Raw genomic sequence first — 18,031 nt, 5'->3', positions numbered from 1 at the left:
CTCTTGTGGGGGGGGGGGACTGTTTTGTTAAATACATAAAAAAAGAAAAAAAAACAAATGGAATAAAAAATAAAATTGATATGATAAAAAGGAGTGAGAACAGCTCTAGGAGCCACCAATCAGCTGTGCTTCATACACATAAGAACATGGTGACACCACAGAAGAGAGCAAAGTGAAGACTCGTCTGTCGGCTGCTAGTCCTTCACAGTCCTTAGGGCTGGGAAGTGAGCAAGGGTTATTGCTTACCTGCAGTAGAGAAAAGGCAGTGCTGTTCAGCAGTGGCTTCTTGAGGCAGATAAAACTGTTTCAATATTGCAGAGCCAGTAAACATGATGCTAAAATAAAGCTTAAATTGACCTGGTTTTGGATCAACCTATGTCACGTCAGAGCTTTGATAAGAAGGGTTTTACGAGTTTGTAACAGCGCAAATCACAAATCTTTGCATGAAACCCCACAATTCGTAATGATCATGATCAGGGACATCATGCTGCTTTTGTCAAAAAATGCCAACTTACTTAAAGGATATGACAACCCAAGTCCAAAGTTGGAAGAAGTTAACATAAGGCTGACCACAAACTCAAAACCACTAGTCTATGCAGCTATAAGCCTACATATTTCAGATCACTTTGAAAGGATTGGCTATGATTTAGGCAAAGTTGTGCAAAAAAAAAAAAAAATGCACATTTAGTGTAGATTATTTATTTCAGCAACACTAGGCTTCGCCAAAATTGTAGCTCTGCTGTATGAAAAATGTGCAGCCTAATTTGCATTAGGATATGTTTACATGATCAGCAAAAGAGGAGAGAAAGCAGCTTCACCTAATGGCATAAAAATGACTAAAGGTTTAACAGGAAACAGATTATAAAGTACTGTGGGACAAAAGCAAGCAGGAAAGTATACCCGAAACACGCAAACACTCTTCAATGCTAAACAGCATGCATGGATTTCAAGGATAATACAGCTGCCGGTTTCACCTCATTCTTACCTCATGTTTCAGTTCTACAATTTGGTCCTTTAATTCTCTGATGTACTGGCTCGAGTCAGAGTTGTCGAGCTGTCCTTGAAATTTTCCTTCTTCTTTCTATATAAAGAAGAAAAGCAAAACAATGAAATAGAGACAGGAAAAAGATGGCCAAGTGGTCTATAAAGCAAATATGTCACAAAGTAAACCACCTGCAAATTTACGATCCTGGTCAAGGTCCAAGTAACAAGCATTAAAAACAAAAGCACTTCAGATTTTGTATCATGTCCTGGTAAAAATGATTATGCTGCATTAATCTCTCTCATGTTATGTAAATGTTAGGTCCTTTGTACACAAATGGCATTACTAGAAACCATGAACGCAGTCTGGTCTAATGACCACATGAATTCTGACACCTTAAATATTGAATATTTTGAAAACATTTCAGAACATCTCAGAATTAGTTGGGACTAAGACCCCGTTCAGACTGCGGCGACACGACTTGGTGGGGCGACCTGTAAAGTCGCGGTGAAGTCAATGCAAGTCGCCTCCAGGTCGCCCCAAAGTAGTACAGGACCCTTTTTCTAAGTCGGAGCGACTTGTGTCGCTCCTATTAGAACGGGTCCTGTACTATTCAATGGCGAGCGACCCACCGCGACTTGTCAGGTGACCAAGTCGCGCTAGTGTGAATGGGGTCTAAACAGCCAATCTTTTAGTAAATCAATGAAGCCAGTATGGTAGAATAAACGAACCAAGTAGTGTGCAAAGATACGAGATCATCAGCGAGCCTTGCTACCACCTACATATAAAAGGAGAAAACCCCAAAGGAAGCAGTCCCGTGGTAAAAAAAAAAAAACATCACAAAAAAAGCCCCCTTTTTGAATACCTGTAGTAGACTTCACAGAGTAAATCTGACCATGGATAAATTGAAAATTTGGCCAGTTCAGCAGGCACCAGCTGAATGTCGATGCACATGTGGTTGTCCTTGTTGTCAAACAGGAACATTGTTCATCAGTGGCTGCTGTAGAGTACCACAGTTTGAATACAATGTCCCAGTGGGGAAGATTCTCCATCCACCTCACTTGTATAGATTGAGGAATCTGTTGATTTTTTTTTTTTTTTTTTTTTTTTTAATAGACCTATAACTGTGCTATAAATAAACTAAAGCAATCAATATAACACTTGCAAAAAGTAAACATATAAGCAAAAATCTGTTCAAAACAATCAAATATATAATCTAAAATATTGTCCAATGCGGAGATATTACATACAGTTAGGTCCATATATATTTGGACACAGACACAATTTTAGCTTTTCAGGTATTTACCTAAAATATATTCAAGCTATAGTTGTACAAAGGCTATGGGCTGAAAGTGCACATATAATTTGAGGGTATGTGTACATACAAATCAGAGTGTGGGCTACTCCAGAGCCCAGGTGTGGGCTACTCCATTATTTCTTCATCAATTAACCGCTTGCCGACTGCTCACAGTATATTTACTGCGGCAGTCAGCCCCTTACAGGCAGAGTGACGTAGGTCTACGTCGCTAGCCTGTGAGGCTCTGGGGAGCGAGCTCCCGCGCGGTCACGGACCCTCCCGCGTGTGTGACCGGCGGACCCGATGTCCGCCGATCACTCGGCGATCGTCGGGGAAGAGGGAGAAAGTCAGACGGCTTGAGTAAACAAGCTACCTGTCATTCTCCTCGGTGTAAAAACACTGATCACACGGTTCTACATGGAAGAACCGTTGATCAGTGTCCCTACAGCTCAAGCCACAGCCAATCACAGTAAGAATCACGCCCCTAGGGACACACACAGCCCCTCCCTCAAATAAAGTTAACCCCTTCACTACCAGTGTATTTTTACAGTAACAGTGCATATGTATAGCACTGATTACTGTAGAAATGTCACTGGTAACCCCAAAAGTGTCAAAAATGTCAGTCAAGGGTCCGATCTGTCCGCCGCAATGTCGCAGTGCAACAAAAAAAAAAAAAAAAAAAAGAAGAAAAAAAAAAAAAAAAAATCGCAGATCGCCGCCATTACGCGTTAAAAAAAAAAACAAAAATGACAAAAATCTTTCCCTTTGTTCGTAAACGCGATAACTTTTGCGCAAACCAATAAAAATACGCTTTTTGTGATTTTTTTTTACCAAACAGGTAGCATAAAACAAATTGGCCGAAAATGTTAAAAAATTTTGATTTTTACATTTTTTTTGGGGGGAATTTCATATAAAATGTGAAAAATATTGTTATTTTTGCAAAATTGATGCTCTTTTTTTTGTTTATAGCGCGTGATCAAAAAATCGCACAGGTGATCAAATACCACCAAAAGAAAGCTCTGTTTGTGGGAAAAAAAGGACGTCAAATTCGTTCAGGTACAGCATTGCACGACCGCGCAATTGTCCGTTAAAGTCACGCAGTGCCGAATCACAAAATACCCCCTGGTCGTTTAGCAGCCAAATCCTCCGGGGCTTAAGTGGTGAAGCAGGTAAAAGATCTGGAGTTGATTCTAAGTGTGGTATTTGCATTTGGAATCTATTGCAGTGCACCTACATAATGTGTTCAAAGGAGCTGTCAATGCAAGTGAAACAGGTTATTGCAAGTCTTCAAAAATGAAACAAATCCATCAGAGACGGCAGCAGCATTAGGAGTGGCCAAATCAAGGGTTTAGTACAAGGGTTTAGTACAAGGGTTTAGTACATTCTGAGGAAGCCAAGCAACATAAAAAGGCTTGAACGTCCATGGAAGACAACAGTAGTGGATGATCGCAGGATCCTCTCTATGGTAAAGAAAAATCCATTCACAACATCCAGACAAGTGAAGGACACTCTCCAGGAGGTGGGCGTATCATTGTGAAAGTCTACAATCAACAGAAGACTTCACCACAATGTGCAAACCATTTATAAGCCTGAAGAATACAAAAGCCAGATTAGACTTTGCCAAAAAACATCTAATAAAGCCAGACCAGTTCTGGAAAAGCATTCTTTAGACAGAAAACTAATATTAATCTGTACCAGAATGACGGGAAGAATAAAAGTGTGGAGAAGGCTCCAAAGCACACATCTGTAAACCCCGGTGGAGGCAGTGTGATGGCATGGACATGCATGGCTTCCAGTGGCACTGGGTCATTGATGTTTATTGATGAGGTGACAGAAGCAGCCGGATGAATTCTGCACAGTTTAGAGATATACTGTCAGCCCAGATTTAGACAAATGCAGCGAAGTTGATTGGACGGCGCTTCACAGCACAGATGGACAATGATCCAAAAACACACTGCAAAAGAAACCCAGGAGCTTTTGAAAGAAAAGAAGTGGAATATTCTGCAATGGCTGAGTCAATCACCTGATCTCAACCCATTTGAGCATGGATTTTACTTGAAGGCAAAACTAAAGGCAGAAAGACCCACAAACAAAGAACAACTAAGACAGCTGCAGTTAGAGCCTGGCAAAGCATCAGAAAGGAGGAAACCCAGTCTGTGGTAATGCCAATGGGTTCCAGTGACTGGCAGTCATTTCCAGTAAAGGATTCTCAACAAAAGATTAAAAATAAACATTTTATTTATGATTATATTTGTCCAATTACATTTGAGCACCTGGAAATGGGGGGGGGGGGGACTGTATATAACATAAAAAAAAAACAAAATGGTTGCAGTTCCTATAAAATATGTACTGGACATTTATGTTCAAAAACTTAAAGTTTTTGCTGAACACTGAAAGTCTGCACTTCAAATTCATTTAGGTTGTTTAACCGCTTGCCGACTGCTCACAGTATATTTACTGCGGCAGTCGGCCCCTCACAGGCAGAGTGACGTAGGTCTACGTCGCTCGCCTGTGAGGCTCTGGGGAGCGAGCGCGCGCCCGCGGAGGCGCGCTCCCGCGCGGTCACGGACCCCCCCGCGCGTGTGACCAGCGGACCCGATGTCCGCCGGTCACTCGGCGATCGGCGGGGGAGAAGGAGAATGTCAGGCAGCTTGTGTAAACAAGCCACCTGTCATTCTCCTCGCTGTAAAAACACTGATCACTCGGATCTAGTATGTAGATCCGTTGATCAGTGTCCTTACAGCTAGAGTCACAGCCAATCACAGTAAGAATCACGCCCCTAGGGACACACACAGCCCCTCCCTCCCAAATAAAGTTAACCCCTTCACTACCAGTGTATTTTTACAGTAACAGTGCATATATATAGCACTGATTACTGTAGAAATGTCACTGGTAACCCCAAAAGTGTCAAAAATGTCAGTCAAGGGTCCGATCTGTCCGCCCCAATGTCGCAGTACCGCAAAAAAAAAAAAAAATCGCAGATCGCCGCCATTACACGTTAAAAAAAAACACCAAAAATTACAGAAATCTTTCCCTTTGTTAGTAAACGTGATAACTTTTGCGCAAACCAATCAAAATACGCTTTTTGCGATTTTTTTTACCAAACATAGGTAGCATAAAACAAATTGGCCGAAAATTTTAAAAAATTTTGATTTTTACATTTTTTTTTTGGGGAATTTCATATAAAAAAATGTGAAAAATATTGTTATTTTTGCAAAATGTACGCACTTTTTTTGTTTATAGCGCAAAAAGTAAAAATCGCACAGGTGATCAAATACCACCAAAAGAAAGCTCTGTTTGTGGGAAAAAAAGGACGCCAAATTTGTTTAGATACAGCGTCGCACGACCGCGCAATTGTCTGTTAAAGTCACGCAGTGCCGAATCGCAAAATACCCCCTGGTCGTTTAGCAGGAAAATCCTCCGGGGCTTAAGTGGTTAATTTTATTTTGGTGGCATACAGAGCCAAATGTATGAAAATTGTGCCTGTGTCCAAATATATATGGACCTAACTGTATATACAGGCGCATCCCATACAATTATCAAAAAGGTAATTTATTTCAGTAATTCAATTCAAAAAAGTTTTATATAGAATTGTTATACACAGTGTCCTGGTATTTTTCTTTTAATTTAGAGGATTATGGCTTACTGCTAGTGAAAACCCTAAATTCAGTATCTCAGAAAATTGGATTATTACACAAGACCAATAAAAGATTACAGAAATGTCAGCTTACTGAAAAGTTTATGTCCATGTACAGTACACTACAGTATAGTATGCATTTAATACTTGTTTGGAGCTCCTTTTGCGTGAATTACTGCACCAATGCGGTGTGCCATTAAAAAGGGTTTTTAATATAGAAATGTTGACTTACTGAAAAGTATGTCCATGTACAGTATAGTATGCACCCAATTCTGGTTGGGGCTCCATTTGCATGAGTGCATCATTAGTGCATCAATCTGGCGTGGCATGGAGGCCATCAGCCTGTGGCACTGCTTAGGTGTTATGGAAGCCCAGGTTGCTTTGAAAGCGGCCTTTAGCTTGTCTGCATTGTTGGGTCTAGTGTCTTGCATCTTCCTCTTGACAATACCCCACAGATTCTCTATGGGGTTTAGGTCAGGCAAGTTGCTGGCCAATCAAGCACAGTGATATCATGATCATTAAACTAGGTATTGGTATTTTTGGCAGTGTGGGCAGATGCCAAAACCTGCTGGAAAAGGAAATCAGCATTTCCATAAAGCTGATCAGCAGAGGGAAGCATGAAGTACTCTAGAATTTTCTGGTAGAGGGCTCTGCTGACTCTGGACTTGATAAAACACAGTGGACAAACACCAGCAGATGACCTGGCTCCCCAAATCATCACTGACTGCGGAAACTTCACACTGGATCTCATGCAACTTGGATTCTGTGCTTCTTCCTCCAGACTCTGGGACCTTGATTCCCAAATGAAATGCTAAATTTTCCACAGTCCGTGATGATTTAGGGAGCCATGTCTAGCGTTAGTCCACTGTGTTTTATCAAGTCCAAAGTTAGCGCAGCCCTCTACCAGGAAATTCTAGAGCAGTTCATGCTTCCCTCTGCTCCCCCCATTACACTCCAAGGACTCCAACATTCAGGAAAGATCAGTGGAAGACAAAGAGCAGATCTCCATTTTGTTAAACCATCTTTATTAAAATCCACTTAACCGGTTCCAGACCGCCCAACACCTATATACCTGCCGCAGGCTGGCCCTCCTCCGCAAACCGACGTAGGGCTACATTGGTTGCGCACTCGGCAGCGGGAACTCCGATACACAGGGCTGGCAGCTCGAATTGCCGTCTGCCACCCGTGATCGCTCCCCGCTGAGAGAGAAGAACGGTCAGCTGTTGTAAACACAGCTGACCATTGTGCTCTCTGGAATGATCACAGAGCGCCTGTGATCCTTCTATATAGGATCACAGGTCTCTGATCATTTCACAAGCCCATCCCCCACAGTTAGAATCATTCCCCTAGGCTCACAGTTAACCCCTTCATTACCCACAGTGTTAACCCCTTCCCTGCCAGTGTTATTACAGTAACAGTGCATATTTTTAGCACTGATTACTGTAGTAATGTCACTGGTCCCCCCAAAAGTGTCAAAAATGTCAGTTAGGGGGTCCAATCTGTCCACCGCAATGTCGCAGTCCCGCTAAAAATTGCAGATCACCGCCATTACTAGTAAAAAAAAAAAAAAATCTTTCCCGTATTTAGTAGACGCGATAACTTTTGTGCAAACCAATCAAAATATGCTTATTGCAATTTTCTTTTACCAAAAATATGTAGCAGAAAACACATTGGCCTGAAATGTTAAAAAAATTTAGATTTTTTGGAAATGTTATATAGCAGAAAGTGAAAATTATTATGTTTTTTCTTTTTCCAAATTGTCGCTCTTTTGTTTATAGCGCAAAAAAAAAAAAAAAAAATCGCAGAGGTGATCAAATACCACCAAAAGAAAGCTCTATTTGTGGGGAGGACAATTTTATTTGGGTACCGCGTCGCACGAACGCGCAATTTCCCATTGCAAAATATGGCCTGGTCATTCAGGGGGAAAATCTTCCGGTCCAGAAGGGAATACACACAATGTATTACAAAACACATGGAAAAAGTGTCCTTCCAACACTAGGATCAAATGGTGCATATCTTTTTAAGCTGGCTTAAGCTGCACACTGACTTCGAGTGAGCACTGCCAAACAGGAGGTTGTCATGTCCAATAACCTTTACTTATGCGTTTCATCTTAAAGACATCTTATGTCCCATTACTTTTGAAAGTATTGATACTTAAAAACAGCTGCTGCACTTTGGAGAAAATTATTCTTACCAGTGGCGCAGACAGATTTTTTTTTTTTACAAAAACAGGTCATCTATAGCCAGCTTAAGACAAATACGTTAATTAGGTACACACAGATGCCACAAATAGGTTTGCAGTGCCCTATGTGTTAAGTTGCTTTATTATGAGGTTAAATGTACTGGGAGCAATAAAAAAAAATAAAAAATAATATTTGATACGGCTTTAGCATCTCCAAAAAATACATACATTACATTCAGCAGTCTTCTATTTCTATACTTTGAGCAGACCACTCGAATCACACAACACCTCCAACACAGAAGTGCTGTAACGCTACACAGTGGTTTTTTGAAGCAATAAAAGGCCATTAGGCTTGTCCATTCACGCCTGTACTTTTTTCGTATGCACACATTGTGGTTTCAAAGGATACAGCTCATGTATAGGAGCATTCTTGCTATAGGCAGCCTCTTCCATTCTAACCCAGTGCTACTAAAACATATACGCTCAAATTCAAAAGACAGCGTTTTGCAAGAAAAGGCTGTATTTTCCCTGATATTTTAACACCCCTTATGGGGCATATTGTACTTGAAGAAACGCATTAAAACTAAATGATCATCTACACTACTTCGAAGTCAATGAGAAACTGTAGACTGGCGTTTCATACACAGCAACCCTCTAAATGACACTCATCTCAAGTCTATAGCACGATGTTTTTTTTTTTTTTAAGACTTCCATCAGACAGCATGTATAAAAGCGTTTTTATAAATATTACTGGATGCTTTAGTGGAATTCCTATGCACTTTACTTGCAGAGTGTTTTTTTTTTTTTTCTTTTAAAAGCAAAAATATAGCGCTGACGATTTTTGTTCATTGTACTATTTATAATTTTTTTTATATTTTCATGGGAAATTTTTGCCACAAACACGTTTTCCAAGAACCAATACATAAACTAGGCTTTATCAAAGGCTGTCAGTTAACAGACTTCCTTCACAAAGACAACAGATGTGTGAAAGTCAAAAGGAATCTAGTAGGTAACCAAGTTCCTTTACAGCAAACAAATCCTTCGATGCTGTGGCATATTCATCAGAGCATCCACCTGGCATAACAAGGGGCAAAGACAGTAGCAGCTGTTGAACCCACTTGGTAAATGTTAAAATACGGTTGGAGAACTTAACATGAAAGACTTTAGTTTGTTTTTGGCAGACTGCAAAAATAAACTAGTAAATTTGAAGGTACTGAAAATACCAATAAAACAAAAATGATGTCTATATAATTGCTCCAATTTGTCCGATATCCTTGGGAACGGTTGGTGGCTCTTGTTCACCTCTAACTTATTCAGTAAAAATGGAACTTTAGGCAACATAATCTTTAGAAATAAAAATGCTACTTGTATACCGACTTGTGATATTGGGGATTGATTTACTAAAGGAGCATCCAATCATGTAGAAGCAGCATACATTCTTTTTAACCACTTATCGACCAGGCCTTTTTCTGACACTTGTATACAAGTTAAAATCATTTTTTTTTTTACTTAGAAAATGACTTAGAACCCCCTAATATATATATATATATATATATATATATATATATATATTTTTTTTTTAATTTTTTTTTTATTTATTTATTAGCAGAGACCCTAGAGTGTAAAATGAAGATCATTGTAATATTTTTTATCACACCGTATTTGCGCAGCGGTCTTACAAACGCTCTTTGTTTGAAAAAAAATCACTTATTTTAAACTAAAAAAAAAAAAAAAAAGAAACAGTAAGTTAGCCCAATTTTTTCCTATGTGAAAGATAATGTTACGCCGAGTAAATAGATACACGTCATGCTTCAAAATTGCACATGCTCGCGGAATGGCGTCAAACATCGATACCTAAAAATCCCCATAGGCGACACTTTAAAAATTTCTACAGGTTGCCAGTTTAGAGTTACAAAGGAGGTCTAGGACTCTAATTATTGCTCTCACTCAAACGATCACGGCGATACCTCACGTATGGTTTGAACACCGTTTACATATGTGGACGCGACTTGCGTATGCGTTCGCTTCTGCACACGAGCTAACGGGGACAGGGCGCTTTAATTTTTTTTTTTCCTATTTTATCTTTTATTTTTACACTTTTTTTAAAAAAAAAAAAAAATTTTTTTGATCACTTTTATTCCTATTACAAGGAATGTAAACATCCCTTCTAATCTAAATAAGCATGACAAGGCCTCTTTAATGTGAGATCTGAATTCTTTTTGACCCCTGATCTCACATCTACACTAAAAGAAAGTAAGAAAAAAAAGCATTTTTTCATGATGAAAAGGGGCTCTTTAAATCAGTTGCTAGGAAGCGACGTATGACGTCGCTCCGGTCCTGCAAGGCCATAGAGTCGAATGAGGACCATCACTCGACTTCCTGCCTGAGGGGAGAGCGGATAAGATTGTTATCCCCGCTACCGATGGGTCCAGTAAGTGGTGAAACAACCAGGAAGCGATGGCAAGGGTTGGGGACGACGACACACCACCTCTGCTGCCGCCCGTAAGGGTGATCCCATGGCACATCTTTATGTTAAAGCGGCTCGTCCACCGTTTCTAAAAAATACCGCTATCTGCTGCCATAACCCGATGTAAATACATGGTGGTCGGTCCGTAAGTGGTAAAGAATGTTTTCTAGCACATAAGTTATGCTGTGCAACGTGAATATCCACTAAAGCCAGCCAAAGACGGATCAAATTTTAAATTATCTATTGGCAGGCTGGTCTATTGATCAAAAAAGGTTTAGGGGATGGAGGGACAAGAATTTCCCTCCGTGAATGGTTGCAATGAGGGGCTCACAGGGATATAGGTGCAGACAAAAAAGCTTTATTGGTGAAGATATACACACATGAAAAAAATTTAATATATATAAACAAGTAATGCTTGTCAGTAAAAGAGGTGTGGAAGCTCATCAGGTGAACTGATTGACTCCGTGGACCCCTGGGGGGTCAGGATGGTACAGACAGCAGTAAAACACATTTTGACTTTGACAAAGCACTCCTTCGGGCTGAAAAAGCCTGGATTTTCCGGCTTTCCACACTTACACCGTATGGGCTCAACAAGGAACTAAGCCTTAAGGTCTTCCTGGACCCCTAAACATAGCCCCTACCCTCTTTATCCTCATTATTAGGTTTTAGGACCTCTAATAGCTATGTTTAAATCTCCTCCTCTTCAGGAATTGTTTACCCCCTGTCCCCCGTTAGTCAGGGGCCGTGTTCTAAATCGTATCATTATTATTCTCAACATTTGTATATTTTTTCCGCCATCTTGAGTATACTCACTGTAGGACAGTACACCCTTTACTCCACTATTAGCACGGTTTAGGCCATCAGGCTGTATCCAGTATACTACTTTCTGCCATGATGACCATGCTCTGCATTAGAGTTGTACCCCAGCCTATGCCAATTCTAAGTGGGAATATGTATCTACCTAAGTGTCTATTTATGTTTCTACTTATTTATGTTTCTACTTATTTTATACACTATATGGTTATTTATTAACTTGGTGATTGCTAAGCAATAGTATAAGCTACATATACCCCGGCACTGTGTTTTATGAGATGGACTTGTCCCTCCTGCCCCCTCCCCTGCACTGGATCTCTATTACCCTTCACCGCCAGGTCTTTTATATGGTCATACCTGACCGACATCGGGAACAAAAACCAGATTGTACCGCTGTGGTAACGTGGTGGTTGTACCACATTTTTACCACCAGATGGCCTCAGTCTAAACATTCCCGGGAACATCTAATTGTTGATTGCTGTCACTATGGCTACAGCCTATATAAACTAACCCCGGAGAACGTGATGACGTCCTGAGGAAGCGTGCGTAAGCACGCGAAACGCGTCGACATCACACGTTGACGCCCCGCCCACCCTTCGTCCCCGTAGGAGATCGCACCCGACTGGCTGAACACATCCACCGCGACCCGGAAACAGCACTGGGACTGCACCCGGACACGGAACTGAGTCTGCACCTGCAGCTTCCTTGATGGTAGAGGCTACAACGCCACCGGCAGTAACAAACCCATTGGACAGCCGAAGTATCCTTTATCTGCGTTTGCCAACCCAGACTGCAACCTAAGTGCGGAGCACGCTACCTCCATCCCTGCAATTTCGGATGAGTACGGGTGATATTTGGTAAGACCAACACTTCTTATAATACATATCCAATTCTGGATCACCAGTTAAGCACGGTCGCTACACCTCATCCCCGATACGTTTAGCAGCTCCAGCCAATGGTCTGACCGGGACTTTTCTCATGCAGACTTTAGACTATTGAGCCGTCCCAGTACTGCTAAGTTTTGGATCAGCCAGCCAGCGTACAAGTATCTCTGGCGATCAGCCACTATTTGGGACTAAATTTTAGTCCTTCCTCAACTTACACGGGAGATCCCTTTCAGGAGACAAATATTCACCCATACTACTGTTTTAGCAAATCGGCTGGTTCAGCCCGGACTCCCTCAACACATTCCACCTTATTGAAATTTGCTGATTAAGCAAAACGGCTGGTTAAGCCATAATCCCTCCAAGCACAACCATTCCGTGCACAGCCCCGCGGGGCAAGGTTTCCTTGGAGGCTCACAGCCAGGAAATGAGACTTACTTCTTAGGGAGCAGGCCCGTGTTGTTTGTCACAACATCAGACTATGATGCCTGAATTTTGTTCTATTTCTGTGATGCACTGACCATACTTTATGACATTACGTCATATTAATACATTTAGTATTTTTTTCAGTTGCCATTCCACATTCAATCGGCATCCCTATGTACTTTCTCTCCACGGGCTTACCACAGTTCCCTCCTGGCCACAGCACTGTTGCTCAGGCTTTCAGAGTGATTTCTAGGTCGTGTATTCTCGACTAATCACTCTAAGCCCGTTAACAACAGTGCATTATGGGACTGGGTGGGTGGGGACCTCAATGTGTTTTACTGCTGTCTGTACCATCCTGACCCCCCAGGGGTCCACGGAGTCAATCAGTTCACCTGATGAGCTTCCACACCTCTTTTACTGACAAGCATTACTTGTTTATATATATTAAATTTTTTTCATGTGTGTATATCTTCACCAATAAAGCTTTTTTGTCTGCACCTATATCCCTGTGAGCCCCTCATTGCAACCATTCACGGAGGGAAATTCTTGTCCCTCCATCCCCTAAACCTTTTTTGTCCCTATATCTCAGGTTGCGCTGGGTTCCCGGTCCCTATTGACCGTGTGGTACGTACCCGACTGTATTCTCGCCGACCTACTCAGTCTGGCTTGAGAATACCACCCTAGCTACTCAGTTTTTTATTTATTTTTTCTGGTCTATTGATCATCTTCCATACAACAAGCCTGTCAGCTTTTTTTTTTCGTAGGTTACTGCTGACGGCTATAGCAGCAGTAATCCTTGTATTCTGACAGTGGGGAAACCTCTTGCTGTCAGAATACAAGGCAGCGATAGGGATTCAACACATTCAGTGCGATTTGAGCAATTTTCTTTCCTTCAACCCTCATTTCTCTTCACCTCATTCACAAAGTCAAGTGAAAATTTGCATGCTCTTCCCTTAATCAACCCCCCAGTTTGTGACAATCACAGTTTGTGCACTACACATGTACCACTTTGCTTGCCATCTTGGCACAGGCAAACTGCCAGAATGTGGAGGTCCTGGCAGTCATTCCCATCAGCATCAAGATAAGGTTCCATTTGCATTACCAGGGACATTGGTATCCTAACCAAAATATGTTCCTTAGGCAAATGCCTTGTGATCCTAACTCACTACGAAGACATGGAAAAATATGCACTTGTTTACATAGGTTTTATCCAGATGCTGTCTAGACGAGAGTGCCATTACTCCCTTGCGGATAAAAAGACCACCTTTGGCCACCTTACTCATCTAGCCAGCAACCAGAGCAAATGTATCTGCTCTGTTATTTCATGCATAGCAATACTGGTGTCAGGGACAGGATCGCAAGTGTGCTATTGGATTTAAAATACTGTATGTTAACATATTGCAAAAATCAGTGCTGACTAGACAATCACAAAACCCTGTTGTCCTACAAGCTCTGTATCCATGCTTCCTTTATATGCAAATGGCAGGCATGTCTCTGATTTAATCCCTACCATCTTATACTTTCATTTGCTTCTCTGACAATGCACGCGTTCACTGGAAACCTGATTAAAATACTTCCAAGTATAAAAGGAGCGAGGGAGCAGGACAATCAGGAGTCCACAGCCTCATGTAATTTACGATGAAGGTGACTTGTAGCTTACAAAAGGGCATACCTTGGCAAAAGTAATGGAGGTGCAAAGGAAGTATGGTGGGTGCCACTGGGGAGGGATAGGTTAAAGTGCACCTGTTGCTACACCCTGTATGAGCAAAGCACAGGTTCACTTTAAGGAAAGCCAAATCTACTGAAAGCACAAATTTAGAAAAGTATCATATGCCGTGGTAGTTGGTAGCTTTTTTTAAACATCAAAACCAAAGCTATAATGGTGTGCTACATATTGAATATTTCATACGGTTTCAGATAAGTGGAAAATGTGTGCTGGACTATAAATCTAAGCACAAATGCATAACAAAAAAAAAAAAAAAAAACAGTTTTAGGGTTAGGTCAGACAAACTATGGCATTATACTAAGTGAGACACTGACAAACCACTAAATACCCATTTCTACAGTCAGGACAGGGTTTGTAACTCTGTACAACTAGTCTTGTAAACCTGGCATACCTGCCAGTCAACCCTGCCAGATCCAGATCATGCACTCCTTCAAGCCCTTTTGAGACTACTTTGCAGATGAGGAAAAAAAGTCTGCTCTAGAAGTCAACCTAGCCTATAGCTTGACAACAAAGGAGCACCAGAGAGGACTCCTTTGGAGCCCAACTGGCTTCCAGCAATGCCCCTTCCTCTGCTGAAATGCCGCTGTACAGAAGATTACAGAACATTGATTACAGGACAGATTCTGCCAGGTGTCAAACTTTAGTTGAAAAACAGGAATGTGTATTTTCTATGCTGTGCTGCTGAAACCATAAGTCAAGCATATCTTTCTTTACCCATATAATTCTGGAAAGTATGGTCTGGACCCACCTAAACTTTGCCAAATGATCACTCACTGGTACTTTTGCAACACTTGTTTCTGTTCACAAGTTGTACAACAGGAGCAGAGAGCAGATATAAGAAATGTCCTTACACACAGCAAGGGGCAATAATGCCATTGTACAGTCTTTGATGTGTATGACTAGGTAGTCCAAAGGCCAGAATCCAAGCCCAGAAAGCAGATGAGGACCCTGGATGATGGACCAAATGACCGTATGGCATAGTCGGGAGAAGCACTTGCATGTTCATTATCATGTATGTACCCAACCTGAACAAGTTGTAAGTAGGTCTGCTTTAACAATATTATAGGGTACCAATAGGTCTATAGCCTGGCCTAGCCATCCAACAAGGTTAAAAAAAAATAAACCCATGATTTAGGATGGCCAGGATAGGGACAATCTCCTAAAGGGCCATGTGAAGTACAGTCAACCATTACCCAGCTGACATTTTCATGGGTAAGTAAAATACTCTTTTCTAAAGTGCTATATAAGTGACTTCATCTAGATCATTGGTAAATGCAATATTTAATGCTTGTGCTTTGCATACAGGAAAACCAACAGCAGAATGGAGAGAATATGCTCTATAAACAGTGCAAGAAGTCCTTATCATTAGGTTGCAAAGATCTCTGAACTAACCAACATATTCTTTATCAACATGGCAATAAACGAATGGTCATAAGAGATACACGCAAATAAACATTGCTTTGCTTTAAAGCATGAAGCTTAAGCAATTGCAAAGGACCACACAAATTATGTAACTCTGCAAACAGTCATTCAGAGCAAAATGTGGTGAAAATCTTGCATGCTGCTATGCTTAAGAGTTCTAGAGATTTCTTAAGAGGTTTTCAACCACTGTGCTTCTCTGAGCTGGCAGCACATGAAAGTAATCAGTTCCTTATGCACAATGCTGTAGGCAATACAGGTGTTTGGGGGGCTGCAGCCACAATATGAAAACCAGTCTTCGAAGACTTTCTACAATTCCTAGAACAGGTGCACAGAAGACTATATAGTGCCGAAAACACCATGCATTCACTGCGGTAACCTTGTCAAAACATGCTCTTTACACATGTTGGGAAAATGTTATACAAGGCCAGACACTATCGAGGAACAACAGAGTTCTATTTCCTAAGTAATATATTAAACAGTTAACTTTTTTTATTTCTGCATTAACGCATGTTTGTAATTTGCAAGAAAGAGCTTGCCTTTGACAATTTTGGGCAGTCACAAAGGAAGCTGCACACAAGTGAAAATGATTCTTAAAATTGACACATCCTAACTAACCTATCTTTTGTTTTTCTTTAAAGAAGGCATAGTTGTGTGTCTGCCAGGCCTGCTACTTTTTATTAATTTGTTAAATCAGGGAAAACCGCTTGTGTTAATCTATAAGAACCATTAACATCACTGCATGATGGTAATGCACATTGGGGTTGATTAACCAATTGACCACCCCCCCCCCCCCCCCGCAAGCCTTTTCTGGCACTTTTCGTTTACATGTGACAATCAGTATTTTTTGCTAGAAAGCGTCTTCGAACCCCCAAGCATTATATATATATATATATATATATATATGTATATATGTATTTATTATTTATTTATTTTAAAGCCGAGGCCCCAGAAAAAAATTGGTGGGTTTAGCATACATATACATATATATATATATATATATATATATATATATATATATATATATATATATATATATATATACATATATATACATATATATACATACATATACATACACACACATACACACACACACACAATTTTAATGCATGTAAACATCAATGAAAGCAAAAAGCATGTGACAGGTACTCTTTATGGAGAGATCTGGGGTCTATTAGACCCTGAATTCCTACTCTACTCTAAAAGGAATTGGTCACATCAAGATCGGTGTGATCAAATGCTTTTCATTTTTAAAAATGGTGCGGTTTACATCCGGGTAAACTGCAAGTGATGCAAGCTCATCGCTTCTGGGTTACTATATCATAGAGCCGAACAAACCCAATTGAGCTCCACGATTAGCCAGCAGAAGCGGCTGATCAGGGATTCTGTTATTGCAGTGGAAGGAAGTGGGGTGCATAGGTCCCCACTCTCCGATTGTAAAAGCAATGCTGCGGCCATTTTGCCATTAGAATTGTTTTTACAAAAGAGCCATCCAGCGGCACTAAAAATAAACCGTACTGTTCCTGATAAAACTACTTGAATTCCAGCGACGTACAGGTACGTCACTGGTCAGCAAGTGGTTAACTAAAACTAGAGAGTACAAAATCTGGTACAACTCTGCACTGAAACCAATCAGCTTTCAGGTTTATTTGTCAAAGCTTAACTGAACAGGATAAAGCTAGAGGAGGACTGGCTACCATGCACAGCTGCACCAGATTTTGCACTCCTAAGTTTTAGTAAATCAACCCCATTGTTTGTGCTGGTTTTCTGTGGAGCAAAGTATTAGTATTATGTTGGCAAAAGCACAACAGGTCCCACAGTCGGTCGGTTGGAGAGCATTTGGTAGCACATTCCAAAAAGGGCACTATCCTTCCCAATGGTGGAAAACTATTCCACCCCCTAATACAAGTGATGGGGCATTATTCCATACATTCAAGTGAAGCCAAGGCATTTTTTCTACTCCCATCCTCCTGAATATGATTGTAAAGGCTTAAGGTTTTTACTTTCATGCAAAACAACAAAAAAACCTTTTGCTGCAGCCTCCCCCCCAACCACACACAATACTTACCTGGCCCGATCGTCATCCAGCAATGTGCACAAGAGCCTTGGCTCTCCAGGGACTCTACCTCCTCATTGGCTGAGACAGCAGGGGGAGCCTGCTGTCACAGTAAGCCAATAAAGAGGGGGGCTGGGCC

At 41.0% G+C, this 18,031-nt stretch overlaps 1 protein-coding gene across 3 annotated transcripts in view; it reads right to left on the bottom strand.

Annotated features, from left to right (window-relative positions):
• EVI5 (ecotropic viral integration site 5) overlaps positions 1-18,031 on the bottom strand; it is a 340,313-nt gene that overhangs the window by 31,957 nt on the left and 290,325 nt on the right. For all 3 annotated transcript variants that reach the window (XM_082265052.1, XM_082265053.1, XM_082265054.1), the window contains one exon: positions 986-1,081. In XM_082265052.1, coding sequence (XP_082121178.1) covers positions 986-1,081 — 96 coding nt within the window. The remainder of the gene's footprint in view (positions 1-985; positions 1,082-18,031) is intronic.

Source organism: Pelophylax lessonae (assembly GCF_965119305.1).
Source record: "Pelophylax lessonae genome assembly, chromosome: 8".
NCBI classification, from domain to species: Eukaryota; Metazoa; Chordata; class Amphibia; order Anura; family Ranidae; genus Pelophylax; species Pelophylax lessonae.
Note: the sequence above shows the minus strand (reverse complement) of the source record. Positions and strands in the feature narration are given on the sequence as shown.